The following is a 16,869-nucleotide window of genomic DNA, read 5'->3' on the forward strand; positions in this document are numbered from 1 at the left end:
GGTTCAGGGGATTCCAGGTTCCAGATAAGGGGGTGCAGGGGTTTTTGGGGCCGGGGAAGGGGGTCCCAGGGGGTCCTGGTGCCCCGAAATGAACGTTCAAGGGGGTCTCTGTGCCCAGGAAGGAGGGTTCACCCAGAAATGGAAGCGCAGGGGTTCCCCATTCCCAGTGTAATAAATGGAATTGATTCGTGCTAACTAAATTGTAACTGTTATTAAAGTTATTATTAGAAACTATCAAGAATCAGTGTTATAAAGCAGATGTACCCCTTTGCAGATGTTACATGTCAAAATTAAAGTACAGGATGTAGTTTAGAAAATAAATGGTCAGTAAAACCAGAAAAAGGAGGAAACTTATGGGAAACATTAATGAATATGTATAAGCATACAGTATATAAGTTTAGCTTGAAGTGCTTTGTTTCATATGTGAGGTGAGGCGAGAAGACCCCCCCACACCCCGGTCGATTTTGATTATGCCTTAAGCATTTGTAACCACAGGCCAATTATATTCACACATATATATATATATATAAAATATGTATCTGATTATATCTACTAAATTGTATCTCTTTTTTACTAAATTGTATTCTTTTATTATTTTGTATCCAATTTATTAAGCTATGTTATCAATTAATTAAATTTGATTGTTTGGAAATTTGAAAGTCATTTATAACACTACTATATCAAAAGCAGTTAAAAGTGATTACAAACTGTGCTATATCAAAATCGTTGTGATTATAATAATTTGGAAAAGCCAACACATAATAGCGAAGGTCAACAACAACATAGTTCTTTATCACAAACACAGGGCAGGTTTTTCCCTTGCATGGAGCACTTGGGCCTTCCCCGGGCCCCTTCTGCCCTCCCGCAGAACCAGAGGCATTTTCCAGCGCACACAGTTTGTAAGCAAGAGCCGGCTGCAGCCCAGAAGGCTCCAAGCGCCTCCTTCCAGGCTGACTCTGCAGATGCCGAGGCTGCTCTGGGCTCTGCCAGGCTCTGCTGGGGCTCAGCTCTGGGCGAGGCTGGGCCCGCTCTCCCCTCGCAGTGCTCCGGGCAGCTGAGTCACAGCGGGAGAAGGACAGGACACCTCAAGGGACTGGAGGTTTAACAGAGATTTTATTCAAATAACTGCCATAACAAACAGGCTGTCCTAACCTACTCTAACTAACTAACAGTGTTAACTAACATTACTAACTACTTGTCCTAACTACTATAACGAAAAGTTGGCCTCCTGTGCTTCATCTCCTCCTGCGCTGCTCCCTCAGTTGCTTTGCTGCAGTGATCAGAGGGGTCAGGCTGGAGAGAGGCTTGGCTGATGACAAAAATGGGTGCTGCCCAAGGGATAAAAAAGAAAGAAATGAACTGTTACTTTCCAGACTCAAGTTCCTCACAGGCTCTGTTGCAACAGGACAAAGGGGAATGGTTTGAAAGTCAAGAGAGGGAAGCAGGCTCAGATTAGATGTAAAGAAGAATTGCTGTAGCAGGAGAGTGGGGAAACACTGAGAGAGGGAGCCCAGAGATGTGGGAGGTGGCTCCTCCCTGGAAACATCCAGGCTCAGGTCAGGCAGGGCTCTGAGCCACCTGATGTGCTTGAAGATGTCCCCGCTCGTGGCGGGGCACCAGCTCCAGATGAGCTCGACAGGAGCCTGCCAAGCCAAAGCAGGCGAGGATTCTGCTGGCTTTGCGTGTGAAAAGCAGCGGGACTGGAGATGATGGGAGGGGGGCCCCACAAGAAAAGCCCTCCCTGGCGCTGCCGTTTCCCCCGCAGCCGCTTGGCATTCACCTGCAGCAGCTCCTGGGCAGAGAAGCGCCGCTCCTCGTCCGGCTCCAGGCTGCACTCGAGGAAGTCCCGCAGCAGAGCCGACAGGCGCCTGGGCTCCTGCAGCTGCGGGCTCCCATTCTGCCGGATCAGAGCGCGGGCCTGCAGGAAAAGCAAACACAGCGCTCTGACAGCTTCCTCCACACCCACAGGTGCTCACATCCAGCCCGCTTTCTCTGCCCCAGCTCCCCGGGCACTTTCCTCCCTGGCACAGATGCTGCTGCTCACAGCTCATTCTTCTGGGCCAGCCAAAAAACCCAAACCCTGGTGCAGCCACAGCCATTGCAACATCCAAATGATCTTGCCTTCAGAGCCGACTGCATTGGCTGACTTTGTCAGCAGGAACCTCCATCAGAAATAGCCCATTTTGCTTCTCCAAATACAGACACCAGCTTTACAGGCCATTTGCAAGAGTTAGTGTGGTCTGCCTGTGTTATTTCAAGGGATTCTTACATCAAATGCATCTCTGCAGTGCCACTGACACTCAAGTTAAAAGCATTCCTGATGCCCCATGCCAGAAACTGCCAGGCAAGGAACAGCAGGTTTGTGTGGCTGAAAGCTCAGGCTTGGTGACACAGAGAAAGTAGCTTGGACTAGGAAAGAAATATGTTAGAGTGTGGGGATGTTAAACAATCATCTTCATGTTTTAGACAAGTTTCCCAGTGAGAAGAGCCAGGGGGAGTTCATCTCACAAAACCTCTTTTAGAAACTCCTCCAGAAATCTTGTTGGGTTTGGGTGTGGGTGTTGGGGTTGGTTTGGGGTATTCTGCAAGACAACATTAGAGCTGATGCACTTGCTTCATGTATTTGGGTCATCCTCACAAGAGCTGCAACAACTTAAATCCCAAAGCAAATTGTTGCTGGAGGCTGCAGAATATTTGTCTGTGTTCAGGCTCAGGTGCTGTGGGAATTCCCTTTGCGATGTGCAGAAACCTCCAGCTGCTCCTCCCAGTGCAGGGTCACCCTGTGCTCACAGGCCTCTGCATAGCCTGGAGAATTTGCCTCTTACCATGGCCCCCGTTTGCTGGAAGTAAGGAGGTTCTCCTTCCACCATCTCGATGGTCACAATGCCAAAGGACCAGATGTCCACCTTGGGGCCGTAAGGAGAACTGGTCACAACTTCTGGGGCCATCCAGTGAGCAGTGCCCACCATGGAGCTGCACTGGTCCTGCTCAGGGCTGAGCTGAGCGCAGAGGCCAAAATCAGCTGAGGACAGAAACAAGCACTGTCAAAGGCAGCTGCAATGAGGAAACCAAGCACAAAGATTCCCCACTCTCAGTCTGGGAATGCAGTGCTGAATCCAGCTGGAAATGTCCTCAGGGCTGTAGCCAAGGAAAGATGGAAGTGGACCCTTAAAGAAGCCCTCAGCTTTCATGCTTGGCTTTACTGATTTCCTTTGAAGCTTTAGATTGCAACTCCTGCCCCTCTGGGAGGGCCATACCCAGAGCAAAGGCACTCCTGACAGCCTGCTCCTCTCCTGAGCTCTCTGCACGGGGCAGCCGCTCTCAGCTGGCAGCAGGGGCCGGGCAGTGCCACCAGCAGCACTTGTGGGGCTCTGGCCCTCACTGGGAAGCAGCCCCACAGCCGCACCCCGGGAGCGCCGTGCCTGGCCAGGAACACCCACCCAGCTTGACAGAGCCGTCCATTCCCAGAAGGATGTTGGAGCTCTTCAGATCTCTGTGGATCACCCGGATGGAATGGAGGAAATCCAGGCCCTGCAGACACTGAGAGACAACAAGAAACACGAGGGAAAAAATCAGAGGCCGGAATATATCACACAAGAAAGGACAGTTTAGAATTCTGCCAGCAGCAACTTTGCTGTGACAGCCCAGGAGTGCAGTGCAGACAAGCTCCAGGCAAAAGGTTCAAGGCAAAGCTGAGAACAGGAAATCAGATCCAAAAAAGACAGAGTACCACAACAGCAGGAAAGAACACAAGAACAGAGTAGAAATGCAGTGATATTTGCAGGCCATTCACTTCAGAGGCTCTTTCCTCTCCAGCTCATAAAAACAACACAGAAACAAAGGCCTGAGCATGGAGCCACTCTGCTCTCACAGCCTCTTTGGAAGGACCATGGTGTCCCAGCCATGGGAAGCACAAGCAGGATCCCTCACCTCCTGACTGACAGCTGCCATCTCTCCTTCAGCCATGCGTGTCTGTCTGACAACGTCCTGCAAAGTTCCTCCATCCATGTATTCCATCACCAGCCAGAGATCTCCATCAACAAGGAAGCTGGAAGAGGAGAACAATGGCACAGAGATGAATGTGCATTGCTCAATTCCCCCAGGGAAAAGCCCAGAGTGGAGTTTTGTTCCCAGGTCACTTGTCAATGAGGGCAGAATCAGATGGAGAGATATTCCTGCCAGGCTGCACAGGCCTTGGAATCTGCCCAGGCTAAAGGAGAAGGAGGCACCCGGGAGAAAGGAGAGGCCTTAGATGGCAAGCAGGTGAAAAATGCACTTTAGCAACAACCCAGCTCAATGTGGAACCACAACACTTGTCCCCAGCTGCTTCAGCATCTGAACTCATCAGTTCCACCATTCCCTCCGGAACAAGGCAACACAACTTCCAGAGTTATGCAGGGGAGGAGGCCGTGCAGCACTTGGGGCAAAAGCAGTCAAATGCTTGGAAAACCTTGCACAAAGTCCCTTCAGAAATAGGCAAAGCCATTGAAAAATGGGCAAATGAGGCATTTCTGGAAACAAGAACCTGGTTTTCCTGGCACCTGCAGCAATGGGAAAGGGCTGGGAAGAAGAAGCCAAGGAAAATAATTTCTACCAGGTTTTATCAGCACTTGCTGTAAAACACAGCAAATGGGGTGAAGTTGAAGAAAAAGCCAAAGCAAAGCAACAAAAGCACATGGAAGGAGTGAAGTGCCAGGCTGTTGTTCTGGGAAGATATGGCCGGGTCAGGCATTTTCAGAACAGGCTACAGACTGGGGATGCCAGGAAAGATGAACGCAGGGCCCGTGCACGGGAGAAGACCTGAAGCACTCACCTGTCCAGAGAGTTGACAATGTTGGGGTTCTTCTTGTCCTTCAGGACCACGACCTCATTCACAGCTCGTTCCCTGTTGTGCCCTCTGAGACTCATTTTCTTGATGGCCACCTGAAGGGACATTGCAGACCTTTAACTGGAGCAGTCTGTGGCAGGAGGCCACAGCAAACACGGAGCGAGTCTTTTTGGAGCGAGCGAGCCGGGCTGTGCCAAACTGCCTTGGGATGGGACACCAGAGCTCAGCAAGTGCCATTCCCACAGCCCATTGCTCTGCTCGCTGGGGCTGTTACAGGACTCATGGCCAGAGACATTTGGCTCTGTAAGCTCTGCAGAAATGCTCCCTCAGCTGTCAGCCTCAAAGCTCTAACAACATTCTCTGCACCTACAGTCTTCTCAAATGGCCTCAACACTCTTAGGATTATTATTCCAACACATTTTGCAAGCAGGAGGTAATTCTGTTTCCGTGCACACAGAGCAAAACAGCCGGGAACCCTTTAGCAATTCTATGGCATTTGGCCATGATTTCAAATGTCCCTGCTCTGTTTGGGATAGCACAACAAAGCAAACGTGCACATCCATTGCTCAGATAATCCCTGTCACAGCTGCCACTGACACCAGACCCAAACACAGCTGCAGGGTTTAGGAGAGAGCTTTGCTCTGCACATCCATCTTCTCATTTCTCTCCTGTCTCTGTGGGAACAGCTGCAGTAAGACTAAAACCCCAAACTGAGCCCAAGCAGGATCTCTCCTTAATTAGGCCTTGAGGTATCCTGATGAAACTCAGGATGATAAAACTGCTAAATAGTGTTCCTGTCCGAGGCTGGGATGAAGGTAAATTTGGCCTCAGTCTCCACCAGCTGATGCATTCACACTTTTAGACATGAAGACCAGGCCAGCGTGTCCTGCTCTGACAGACACCGCTGCCCTCCTTGCCTTCCTTTGGGCACTTGAGAAGGACCAAGTCTGTCCCAGCTGTGCTCTGCAGGCTGACCCTGCTCTGCCTTCAGAGGAGCAGCCTGTGCAGGAAAGCTCTGCTGGGCCCCACAGCTCCAGCCACAGCTCCCAGCAGAGGGGAAAGCCCTCGAGAGCTGCCAGACGTGCTGGGCGTGTTGACACTGACCTCTCCTCCCGTGGCCCTGTCGAGTCCTTTGGAAACGGTTCCAAAAGCCCTGGAGACAAAACAGCAGAGAAGAAAGAAGCAGCGCTTTAGGCCCTGGCAGTGAAAGCCAGCCCAGACAGGAGATCTCTGCTGTCTGCAGCGTTCACAAAACACCCGAGTGCATCCACCCTTCAAACAACAGCACAGCAGCCACCAGCCCTCTGCCATGCAAGGTGCCTTCTGACCACAGTTATCAATTCTGATCAGCACTGAGAGGCAGCAGCATCGTACCCCAGTGTCTGAAGGGGTTTGGAGCTCTCCTGACTTCTCACTGCATCCTGCACCAGCAAAATACCTGGGCCCTGCTTGTGCAGAAGTAACTGCCTTGCACTTACCCTTGGCCAATCTGCTCCAGTTCCAGGTATTTCTCGGCAGGCTCCCCCACGCTCACGGTGTTCCCTGAAAGAAACCAGGTGGAAGATGCTCCCTCTCAGATGAGAGCCAGAATGCAGCCCCACTCCCTGGGGCCGGGAGCCCCTTGCTCTCAGCTGGGGAAGGACAATAAATGACCCTGTGCCATTCAGCTGCAGAGCAACCCTGGGTGCAGCTGATGCTGAGACACACACACAGCACCCTGCTCTGGCACACAGGAACAGAGCAGACGTACTCAGCTGCATCAGGCTCCACTCCCCGCTCCCCTCTGGCTGCAGGGCTGTGCTGCTGTCAGAATGTTCAGCCCAGGATCCAGCAGCACAGGGAGCTTCGGTGTCCTCTTCAGGAGCAGAGGGAAGTTCTCCATCCTCTTCCCAAAGCAGTGCAGGTTCCTCATCCTCTTCCCAAAATGCTGCTGGTTCACCCTCCTCTTCCCAAGCCACAGGACGTTCTCTGTCGTCATCCCACACCGGGAGATTGCTGTCATCCTCGTCCCATGCCATGGGAGCTTGGCCATGCTCATCCCACACCAAGGGACATCCACCGTCCTCGTCCCCCACCGGGAGATGTCCACTGTCCTTGTCACACACCGCGGGAGCCTCGCCGTTGTATTCCCAAACCGCGGGGTGTTCGCCCTCGTCTCCCAGAACAGCGGGAAGTTCACTGCTCTCTTCCTCCTCTTTGGCCTCCTCTTTGCAAGCAGAGGGAGCCAGAGGAGGTGCTGATGCTGCTTTGGTGCCCTGTGGACAGACGGGAGCGTGAGGGACGGGAAGTTCTATCTCAGTTATCACCTTCTTTATCCTCAGCTACACATCCAGCTGCACTAAGCAGAAATAGGGTTCAGAGCTGTTCAAACTAACAATGGGCTAAAGCCCACATTGCCACTTATTGTTGGGAATTCCATATTCCAGCATGGCTAAAGCCAGCAAGCAATCTTCTGCCTGCAAAACCAGTCCTGCAGCTCTTCAAAAGCTCTTCAGCAGAAACAGAGAAAACTGCCAGGGATCTCTTTGCTGCTGCTGCTGCTGCAAAGACACTGACAGGAACTTCCCTTCAGCCTCCCAGGCTGGCACTCGGCTGCCACACGCCGAGCTCACAACTTGCTGCACAATTCTGAACACCAAAGCTTCCTTTGCCACTCACCGAAGGAGGAGCTGCTTGGGATCCACGCGTGAGGTGCCCTGCAACGGGAGAGGGAACGTGAACCAGATGTTGTTAGGAAAAAACTGCCTGTGGTGGGAAATGAGCAAGGCAAGCCCGAGAGAGCATTTTGCTTTCACAGCATCCCTCCAGGAGCCACAGGCCCTTCACACAGCAAGCAAGAGAGCAGCACAAAATACTGGGCTGTGTCAGCTCTTGGCTGGAGCAGCAAACGGAGGGAGTTCCAGGCTCCGCTGCCACAGACTCCCCGCTTGAGGGAACAGAACCCCCCAGGCCTCATTGCAAATGCTGTGCACGCCCCGCTGGCTGCAGACACCCCCTTTTTCAGCTGCAGCTGCTGGCAGGAGGTCTCCCAAACCAACCCTGCCCTCATGGCAATTTGGTTACAGAGTCAACTCCGTTGCAGATGAAGAACAGAAAGCACACAGCAAGCCCAAAGCCACAGAGGCTGCACCGAGGGAAAACCTCAACTTACGTGCCAAGTGGGTTAAAAAATACCCCGAATAAGCCACAGAGAACAGAGTGCCAACTGCAGCAACCACTTGCTGCATCATTTTGGCTGCGCTGCACACGTCTGCAGACTGTACCCCTGCAAGCACCGAAGGACACCCGTCAGGGGCTGGGCTGGCTGCTGAGAATGCCTCGGGCAGGAGGATCCTCTGGCAACGAGCAGGCGCCCAGAGCCGCTCTGGACACTGAGGCCTCCGTGTCCCACAGCAACGGGAACACCACGGGGACGTGGCAACGCTCCTGTGACACCACAGCAGCCGCTCACGCAAAAACCGCCTGGAAGCTTCTCCTGTGTCACAAAGGAGCACAAAGAATCCTCCCAGGGCACGGCCTATTGCCCAGAGGATCCAAGAGGAACTCTGAAAATGCAGCAAACAAGGACACCCCATAGCCCAGTCTGAGCACTGAGGAGGAACGAGGACAGCACCAAACCAAAGCAAAGATGACCTGTAGTCACTGATACTGCTGAATAAAACCAGCAAGGCTTGTTCCATCTGGAATCTTCGTTCTAGTTCTAAAAACAAGCAAGATTCTCCACTGTAAATATACAGAAGGCAGGAACTGGGGAGGAGGTGGGATTAGGAAGGAGGAGGAGCAGGAGGAGGGAGAAAGGAAAAGGAGGAGCAGGAACAGGAATAGAAGGAGAAGCTGGAGGTTCCAGTGCCCTCTGTGTCCACAGCACCCCCGGCCACGGGCCCATCGCCCCCACCTCATCCTGCAGGTGAGCAGGGAGGGGGAGCTGGTCCCAAATCTGTCAGGGGGTCCCTGAGAGGGTCTTTTTATTGGGGTGTGTTTGGAACTTGCAGATTGAGGAATTGAGCCCCAAATATTGTCTGGCGTCCCTGGGAGGTTTTTTCCCTCTGTGTGTGTAGGTTTGGATCTTGCAGAACCCCAAAGCTGAGCCCCTTGGGGGATCTTTGGGGTCCACGTGGCCATTGCCCAGTATTGGCTGGGGAGGACATTGGTCCTGGGGACCCCCGGGAGAGCAGAGGAGAGGAACCCCTGGGACCCCCAGAATGGGGAGAGCAGAGAGGGGCGATCCCAGAGCTGGGGGATCCTGGCAGCTTGGAGAGGTGGGAGCCTGGAGAGGAGAGACTCCTGGGATCCCTGGGATCTCAAAGCAGAGATCAGGGGAGAAGGGAGCCCATGGACCCCCAAAAGCCCCTGGATCATCGCTAAGGAGGACCCCAGAGAAGGGGGAACCCCTGAAGCCCTTGGACCCCCATCATCCCAGGGAAGGGAAACCTCTGGAATCCCAAATAGGAAAGACAAGAGATGGGGAAATCCTGGGACACTTTTTTGGGGCTGAATCTTGATATTTTGGAGATTTTCATGGCCACAAGACTCCTGCTGAGCTCTAGACATGGACTTGGGTAGGTGGAGCCTCTACTCCAAGGCACTCCCACTTTGGTTTCCGCCAAATCAGGATTTGTCATTCCAAAGCCATGGCCAGATGGAGGAGGAGGAAAATCCCCAGAGATCCTGCATGAGGAGGGGCTGCAAACCCAGCCCAGGGAGCTGCAAGGAGGAAAGATCCCCCCTGTGCCAGGAAGGCATCTGGAGATCCTGCCGGAGCTCAGAGCTGGGGGAGAGAGCTCATGGCAGGGAGAAGCCCCACAAATGCTTGGAATGTGGGAAGAGCTTCAGCTGGAGCTCCAACCTCGGGGCACACCAGTGCATCCTGAGTGTGGGAAGAGATTTCCAAGGAGCTCAGGTCTCATCAATGCCAGTGGATTCACACAGAGGAGAGGCCCTTCCACTGCCCTGACTGTGGGAAGGGCTTCACAAAACTGCACCCTCATCAGGCACCGGCACATCCACACTGGGGAGAGGCCCTATGAGTGTCCCCAGTGTGGGAAGAGCTTCTCACAGAGCTCAATCTTGACCAAACAGATCTTCCTGACTCCCCATGGGCACCTGGATGAACACAGGGGCAGGAACATCCATCAGAACACAGAGCAACAATGGGAATTGCAGATTGACAGCCCCTGAAGATTCACCAGAATAATGATACACCCAAAGCCCCTGGAGAAGCCCATGCCCGAGCAGTGGAATGCCTGAGATGAGGCTGTGACCCTGGGGGACACCTGTGGACAGAGGGGTCCCTGCTGGAGCCGCATGTCCTGGAAGGTCTGACCCCGTGGCAGTGACCCACGCTGCAGCACTGTGAGGGGGCTGCTCCCATGGAATGGACTCAGGTTGGAGAAGTTCCTGGAGACCTCTCTGGTGGGAGAGATCCCAGAGTGCAGCAGGGGAATGACTCCTGTCCCTGAACAGCAGGAAAAGCCCTGGGAGATGAACTGACCATGCCTCCATTCCCTGTATCCCTGCACTGCCAGGTTAGGATGCAGAGCTGGAAGGAGGGAGGGGTGGAAGGAAGGTGCTTTTAAGGGTCTTCTTATTCTCCTGCTCTGAGCTTATTGGCAATAAATTCAATTCATATCACCTGTTTTGCCCATGACTCTGTTTGATGAGGAAACAGTCTCAGGTCCTTAACTCATGAACCCTTGGTTAAATTTTCTCTCCCTGTGTGGCTGTGGAGGGCAGTGAGAGAGCAGCTGTGGTGGGTGCCTGGACTCGGGCCAGCATCACCCCACAGCAGTGGGACATGTCCTTGTGTGGCCCTGTGCTATGGTGCTACAGGTGCTGTTGCTTTTGTCTCCCTTATGATTTTATCTTTTGCGTTAAATGCTCGTGAAGTGCCCCCGGTGTCCCTCGTATTCCCTCGCCTCCGGTATCCCCGTCCCTTCCCCTGCTCCCCGTCCCACGTTCCATCCCGGCTGGCGGAGCCTTGGAGCTGCCGTGGGGGCCGTGGGGCTGCCCCGGGGGCTGCGCCCCGAGCCGGGGCCCCTTCCCAGTGCTCCCAGTGTGCCGCTCCAGCCTGGAGCAGCCAGCGAGGGCTTCAGCTGGGACGGCAGAGAGGCGCTGCTGGGTGGTCCCGGTTCACTTCGCTTTGGTTTTGGTAATTTTGGGAGTTTTGTGCAAGAAATCTCTCCTCTCCTCCACTCAGCCAAAGGGGATTGGGGGGGGGGGTGTTCCCTTTTTTGGGGGAAATCACAGCGATGCACTGATGCTCCTAATTAGATGTGCATGAGGCTCCAGATTTTCCGGCGAGCCGGAGCCACCCAGCAGCCAGGGCTGGGCAAGGCGGGCCGGGAGGTGCGGAGAACTTTGTTTGTGTTGGGAGCTCAATGGCGGCTCGGGCCGGGCCCGTTCCAGGGCTGTTCCTCATCCCCGCCTTTCCCCTCACGCAGCCCGGGGCGGGCCCTGAGAGCGCGGGGCGGGGCTGTGCCGTGTGCAGAGCCCGCCGCTGGCAGCGATTGGCTGCTTCTGCCGTCACTCGTGGTTCTGGCGCGCGCTGATTGGGCAGAGCGGAGACAAGCCCGGCCCCGCTGGCGCCCCCAGGGCGGCCGTGGGGCAGGAGAGCCGCCATTGCCGGAGCGTCTGTGCGGGCCCGGCAGCGGCGGCAGCTGCGGCCGGAGCCCGGTGAGGCGGCGGCGGAGCTCGGAGGCGGCCCCGGCCATCGCAGGTGGGAGCCGCGCTCGGTTCTGCGGGGGCTCGGGGCTCGCTGCGGGCCCGGGAGGGGGCGGCAGGGGGCTTTGGCGGGTGGCTTGTGCCGTGGCCGGCCCGTGTTGGCCCTGGGCTGAGGGCGCTGCGGGAGCGGCTGCCCGCGGTCTCCTTGCCGCTGGGGCCTCGGCAGGAGGCGGTGGCGGAGCAGCGCTGGCTCGTCCCGCTTCGTGTCGGGAGGCCGGAGGTGGCTGCGCTGGGCCCGGGGCCGGGCGGGAAAATTCCCGGCGCCAGAGGTTTGTGTGGCCCAAGGAGCCAGAGGAGCGGTGTGCAAGTGACTTTATTGCTGCCCAAAGGGAGAGGCCATGGGGCATTTGCCATGCGCTCTCTCCAGTTGTTGGAGGACGCGGCCTCGTTTTTGTCCTGATTTTCCCGGCCGCATGTCCCTGTCCCTTTGCCCAACACTGGCCGAGGTGCTTGGAAGGTTCAGCCTTCCCGATCCGCCTGCTGCATGTCCTTTTTGTATAACACCCGATATTCCTGGCTCTGTGAAGTGTTTGTTCTTCTGGAAGTTCAGGAATGTATTGGGACTGGGTCTGAGCAGCAGTCCTTGTCAATTAGTAACATTTTCTGAAAATGATGGTTTCTCCCATTGTTGCCTTATGTACAAGTCCCTGGCCCTATCTCCAAGCAGATTCACTCATTGCCTCTGTTTTTTCCTTCCTGGAATCAGCCCAGTTCCTCCTGCAGCCAGGAAGCCCCTGGGCCATTGTGCAGGCTTTGGGCCATCAGTGTTAATTTGCATTTCTAAAGCTCCTCTCCTGACTGCCTGGAGCAAAGCTTCTCTTCCAGGGCAGACATCCCATGACTCACACGTGGCCCCCCACAGATCTGCTGTTTATTTTTTTTTAAACAATATTCTACTAATTGTTTATGTGTTAAAGCACCAACTTTAAAGCTCTTCTAGTTTTGAAAGTTCAGTTTAAATGGGAACATCAAAAAACTCATACCATCATTTTGTCATGACTAAGAGTCAAGTACAAATATAAAACAAAAATGAGAAAGCAATCAAGTGTTATCTTTTCATTCTCCTTGGACTAAAACTGATTCTCACACCACTGTCCCAAACAGAACCGACAATATAGAAGTAAAATTATTACAAAAAATTACTCTAACTGTGTAATCCTTTCACTGAAACTGAGAAAAGCAAAAACTCTTCAACAATGTCTTTAGAAAAATAAGACATTACTTGATTCTGGCCAGAATGTGCAACAGGAATAATTTCATGCACACTTAGGCTGGGTGTGCAGAGAAAATCATTCCATGACACATGAGTTTGACTAGATTTTCCTAAATTCATACACTCTGACCCCATAGAAATCCATTGCTTTATTGTTCATTGGTTTCAAGGTGTGGAGTTGTTAGGATTTGGCTTCCTGTTGCAGCCGGATTTCTGTGCCTGTGATGGGAATTAGGTGGGCACTCCTGGATTTCCTGCTCAGCCTTTTCCAGACCAGGTGTCTCCAGCTGTGCCTGGGGCAGTGTCTGGGGTAAGATGTTGGTTGATGTTTGCTGCTGGGTGTTGATGTTTTGTTGATGGTCGTTATCTTGGGGGGAATCTTTTGGGCTATTCCCAGTCTGTTGAGATGTTAATTTCATCTCTGCTGAGTGGTGGAACATCCCTTAAAAAACCCTTTAAAATTCCTTTCCCCAAGGCAAAGGCAAACCAAGTCCCTTTAGAGAAATAAGATTTTAAACCATTTTCAAGTTGGTCTATTTTGCCAGAATTGAATCCCAGGCAGGGCAGAGTGTGAGTGTAATTGAGAGGCAGAGTGGAATTGTCCCGGTGCCTTCCCCAGCAGCTGTGGTGAGGGCAGGCACAGAAAGGCCTGAAGGTGCAAGAGTGAGAGCAAGGATTGTCCTGCAGTGGCTGGAGATGGCAAAGGAGGGTGGCCAGGCCGAGGATTTGAGCAGAGGATCTGTGGGCAGGCGCAGGGGCTTCCCCCGCTGGGGAGCCCTGGCTGCTGCTGCGTTGCCTTCAGTGCAGGCTCAGGGGTGGCCTGTTTAATATTCCCTTGCAATACAGATTTCTGAGTCTGGAAGAGCCATGGCTGGGGCATCAATCATTTTATTTTTTTAGTTTTGTTAAGTTTTGTTCTCTTTCTTATATCTACACCATAACATTGAGACTATCTGGGGCTAAAGAAGTCACAGAATGTTCTGGCTAAAAGATAGAATCCTCAGTCCAGCTCCTACAATTCCCTGTTAATTGTAAGAATTGTTCAAGCTCCATTTTAGTCCTGAGTAACATTACTTCTCAGATTCACTGGACCCTTTCAGAGTCAATACACCACAAGCCTTCAGTCAAAATGGGTCTCAAAATATTTCAACATTTTCTGTAATGTTTGCCCTTTTTTTTCAGCTACTCAAAGCTGCTTTTTCGCCTGAAAATGAAGCCATTTCACAGAGGCTCCCTCTACCTCTTCTCCTTGTCCTCCTGACTGGATCAAGTCCTCCACATCCTGCATTAAGCCAGTCCCTGGGGGTGAGGTCAATTCCTTTGATATTTCCTGCAAGGCTTGCCCCAATCAGGCCGGTGCTTCCGTGCATCCCTGCAGAAGGACCGTCCATGTCTTGAGCATTTTCCCTTCTACCTCTTGTTGCCAGCCCAAGGCAGAATTGTGTTTGCATCCTCTGTGAGTGGGCAGATCCCCAGAAAGCATCTTTTGCATCAAGTTGTGAATGGCAGCAGTGTGAGGAGGGCACCTGGTTCAGGCTGGTGTAAGGATCTGAGAGTGTGGGGTGCCTCGGTTTCATCATCTCATTTCTTCTTCTTGGGTCCTGCAGCATTCTCTGGATTCCATTGGATTTCTTGTTTGGCAGGACAGGAGCATTCTAGGGAGCCATCCCTGGCTCCCCAAGCCTTGAGCAGCACTCCCAGACAGGCTGTGAGCCCTTCCTTCCCTCCCTTGGAACAGGGGATTGCTTTTGGACACTTCTTGTCCTGGTTGCTTCAGGGAAATTTGGAGAGGCTCCATATCTAATTTTGCCAATTTCCCTCGGGCTGCCCACACTTGTGGGTTCACTTCAGCCTTGGCTCTGCCTGACATTTGACACAGAGGTACAACAGAACCAGCCTCTGTATCACCTTTTCCAACATTAATTTGCATTCCCCATTTTGCCATCAAATCCCTTCCCAGTAAATTACAATCACAATTGTGAGCAAATAAAAGTTCCTGCATTTTAAACCCATCCCCCACATCTGCTAATAGTGGCTGAATAAAACACACCCACTCATCTTTCCCACTTAGTGCCTTAATAATTAAAATATTCCCTAACACCTTTAGGTGTAAGATTCTGAGTGGATGGAGAGGCCCCTGTGTCCATCAGGAAAGGTCTCCTCTGGATCCAGAGCCACCCTGGATGTTCCCAAGGGCTGCAGTGTGGTGGGTCCCTGGTGGAATGGGAGCTGTGCCACCGCTAAGAATGCGTGTCCATCAAGGGCTGGACTTGCTGGTGCTGAGGGTGCTGCTGTCTGTGCTTGCAGTGTCCTTGTGCCCTGCAGCTGGAAGGCTGATTCCTTGCCAGGGGCTGTTTGGGTGGGCTGTGCCCTGGCCAGGAGGGCAATGCCTGTGCCAGGTGCTTGTGGCCGAGGGTGTCCCCTGGGTGCTGGGGCCCCCTTGGGCCCTGGGCTTGATCCCTCAGGGGCTGTAGGAAGTGTGCCATGGCCTTTGCCTTCAGCTTGGCCTTTTGCTCATCCCTTGCTGCATTCAGCTGCTGAGCCTTTGTGAGCAAGTGCTGCAGGGGCTTCTTCTGTCGCTGCTGCAGCCCCCCTCAGTGCCTGTGGGTGCTCATCCTGTGGCAGCTGCTGAGCTTTCTGCAAAATCCTTCCTTTCTCCAGGGACCCAGCAGGAAATGCTTAAAAGATCATGTGGATCCTTGCAGGTCTAATCGCCATTTGTGAGCTGTTCCTTCCTCGTGCTGGCTGTGCTGAGGCTCCCCTCCCCAGCCCGTATCCCAGAGCCGGTCCCTGTCCTGCCGCAGTGTCCAAAGGCGGCCCCCCCGGCGGGCAGGGCCGGCAGCTCCACGGGGCCGGGCAGCGGCCGGGGCGTCCCGCAGCCTCCTGGGGGCCGGGGGCCACTGCCGGCCCTGCCCGGGGGGTGCTGGGCTCAGGCAGCGCCCGGCGCTGAGCCCCGGCTGCCCCACAGCCCCGGCCCGGCCCCACAGCTCCCCACAGGCCCCCAGCCCGTGCTCCCGGTGCCGCAGCTCTGCGCCCGCTCCTGCCGCTCCCAGCTCAGAGAAACCCCCTGAAATCCTCACCTCCTTGTTTTCCTGTCCTCCAAAACTGGGATACAAAGGATCTGAGTCAGCTGGCAAGTGCTGAGGATAAGACCCTTCTGGAAAACATCACAATCCTCAGTATTTTTCTCTTCCAGTTCTTTTCCATCATCCTTTTTCTTACCCCATGGATTCCTCCTGCTGCTTCTTGCCTTAAGCACATTCCTGCACACTCCCCTTCAGCCAATCCCTTCTCAGCACACCAACACCATCCATCCCCTGTTGTCTAAATCCCTTCTGGACTTCCCTTCTTGCCCCCCTGGGTGTCCATGTCCCTAGTTAGCTCTGGGAGAATGTGCAAACGACCTCCACATGCTCCCAAGGGACCCTTGAGAGATATTTTGGGGTCATCATCCCTTTGTCCAGGATGCCCTTCTAGCATTCCATATTGTCCCCTCAATGGTTCTACCTGGATCCCAGCTGCGCCCCTCCCCCCCGGGCCTTGGCACCCCCCTTGAGGGGAATTTGGGGAGGTGGGAGGGGGGAGCGCCAAGGCCGGGCCCCCCCGCGCTGTGGTGGCGGGAGCGGCTGCAGTGGGGAGCGAGTGCGGGCGGAAGCGGCCGAGAGCCCAGCGCTGCCCCAGGCCGAGCTGGCCCAGCTGCATCCGTGCCCCTGCGGTGGGATGCTGTGGGACTGGGGGGGAAGAGGGAGGCGGCAGTGGGTGCTGGGCCTGGGGGCAGGAGGAGAAGGGAAGGAGAAGCAGGGGTGAGGAACAAAATGGTCAAAATATCTATCTCGGGTTTTACAGAAGGAGGAAGAGGTGTGAGCAAGAGTTGGGCCACAGGAGGAGGAGGAGGAGGAGCAGGAAGAGGAAGCAGCACAAGGTTCCTCCCTCCCTGTATGTGCAGTCCCAGGAGTGTTTCCCTGCCCACAGTCAGCAGGTGACTGGAGAGGGGGATTCACGATTTTCACTGGGCTGAATCCTGTTGTTTCTGAGCTTTATTGGGCTAAATGTTGGTGCTTTGTCTTTTTGCAGGGGCTGAATCTTTCTATGCTGGAGGGGTTTTTAC

At 53.9% G+C, this 16,869-nt stretch overlaps 2 protein-coding genes and 1 long non-coding RNA gene across 5 annotated transcripts in view; 2 read left to right on the forward strand and 1 right to left on the reverse strand.

Moving 5' to 3' along the window:
- LOC147646449 (uncharacterized) overlaps positions 1–16,869 on the forward strand; it is a 158,450-nt gene that overhangs the window by 139,363 nt on the left and 2,218 nt on the right. The window contains exons 2-3 of one of the 3 annotated variants that reach the window (XM_086873432.1): positions 13,944–14,066; positions 16,608–16,740. The gene's annotated coding sequence lies outside the window, so the exon portion shown is untranslated. The remainder of the gene's footprint in view (positions 1–13,943; positions 14,067–16,607; positions 16,741–16,869) is intronic. The other 2 variants (XM_086873433.1, XM_086873431.1) reach the window with 2 other exon arrangements.
- LOC147646452 (uncharacterized) overlaps positions 1–16,869 on the forward strand; it is a 66,912-nt gene that overhangs the window by 18,013 nt on the left and 32,030 nt on the right. The gene's annotated exons all lie outside the window — the stretch shown is intronic.
- On the reverse strand, positions 1,097–10,426 carry LOC147646453 (serine/threonine-protein kinase PAK 1-like). The gene is made up of 11 exons (XM_086873430.1): positions 10,320–10,426; positions 7,487–7,524; positions 6,579–7,083; positions 6,307–6,370; positions 5,933–5,981; positions 4,814–4,923; positions 3,931–4,048; positions 3,441–3,540; positions 2,826–3,022; positions 1,781–1,918; positions 1,097–1,328 (listed from the first exon to the last, which is right to left on the reverse strand). Exons 3-11 carry the CDS (start codon positions 6,844–6,846, stop codon positions 1,236–1,238), a joined length of 1,137 nt encoding a protein of 378 aa, XP_086729556.1. The 5' UTR covers positions 6,847–7,083; positions 7,487–7,524; positions 10,320–10,426; the 3' UTR covers positions 1,097–1,235.

The sequence above is a fragment of the Cyanistes caeruleus genome, unplaced genomic scaffold (genome assembly GCF_971803275.1).
Source record: "Cyanistes caeruleus unplaced genomic scaffold, bCyaCae1.hap1.1 HAP1_SCAFFOLD_98, whole genome shotgun sequence".
In the NCBI taxonomy this organism is placed as follows: domain Eukaryota; kingdom Metazoa; phylum Chordata; class Aves; order Passeriformes; family Paridae; genus Cyanistes; species Cyanistes caeruleus.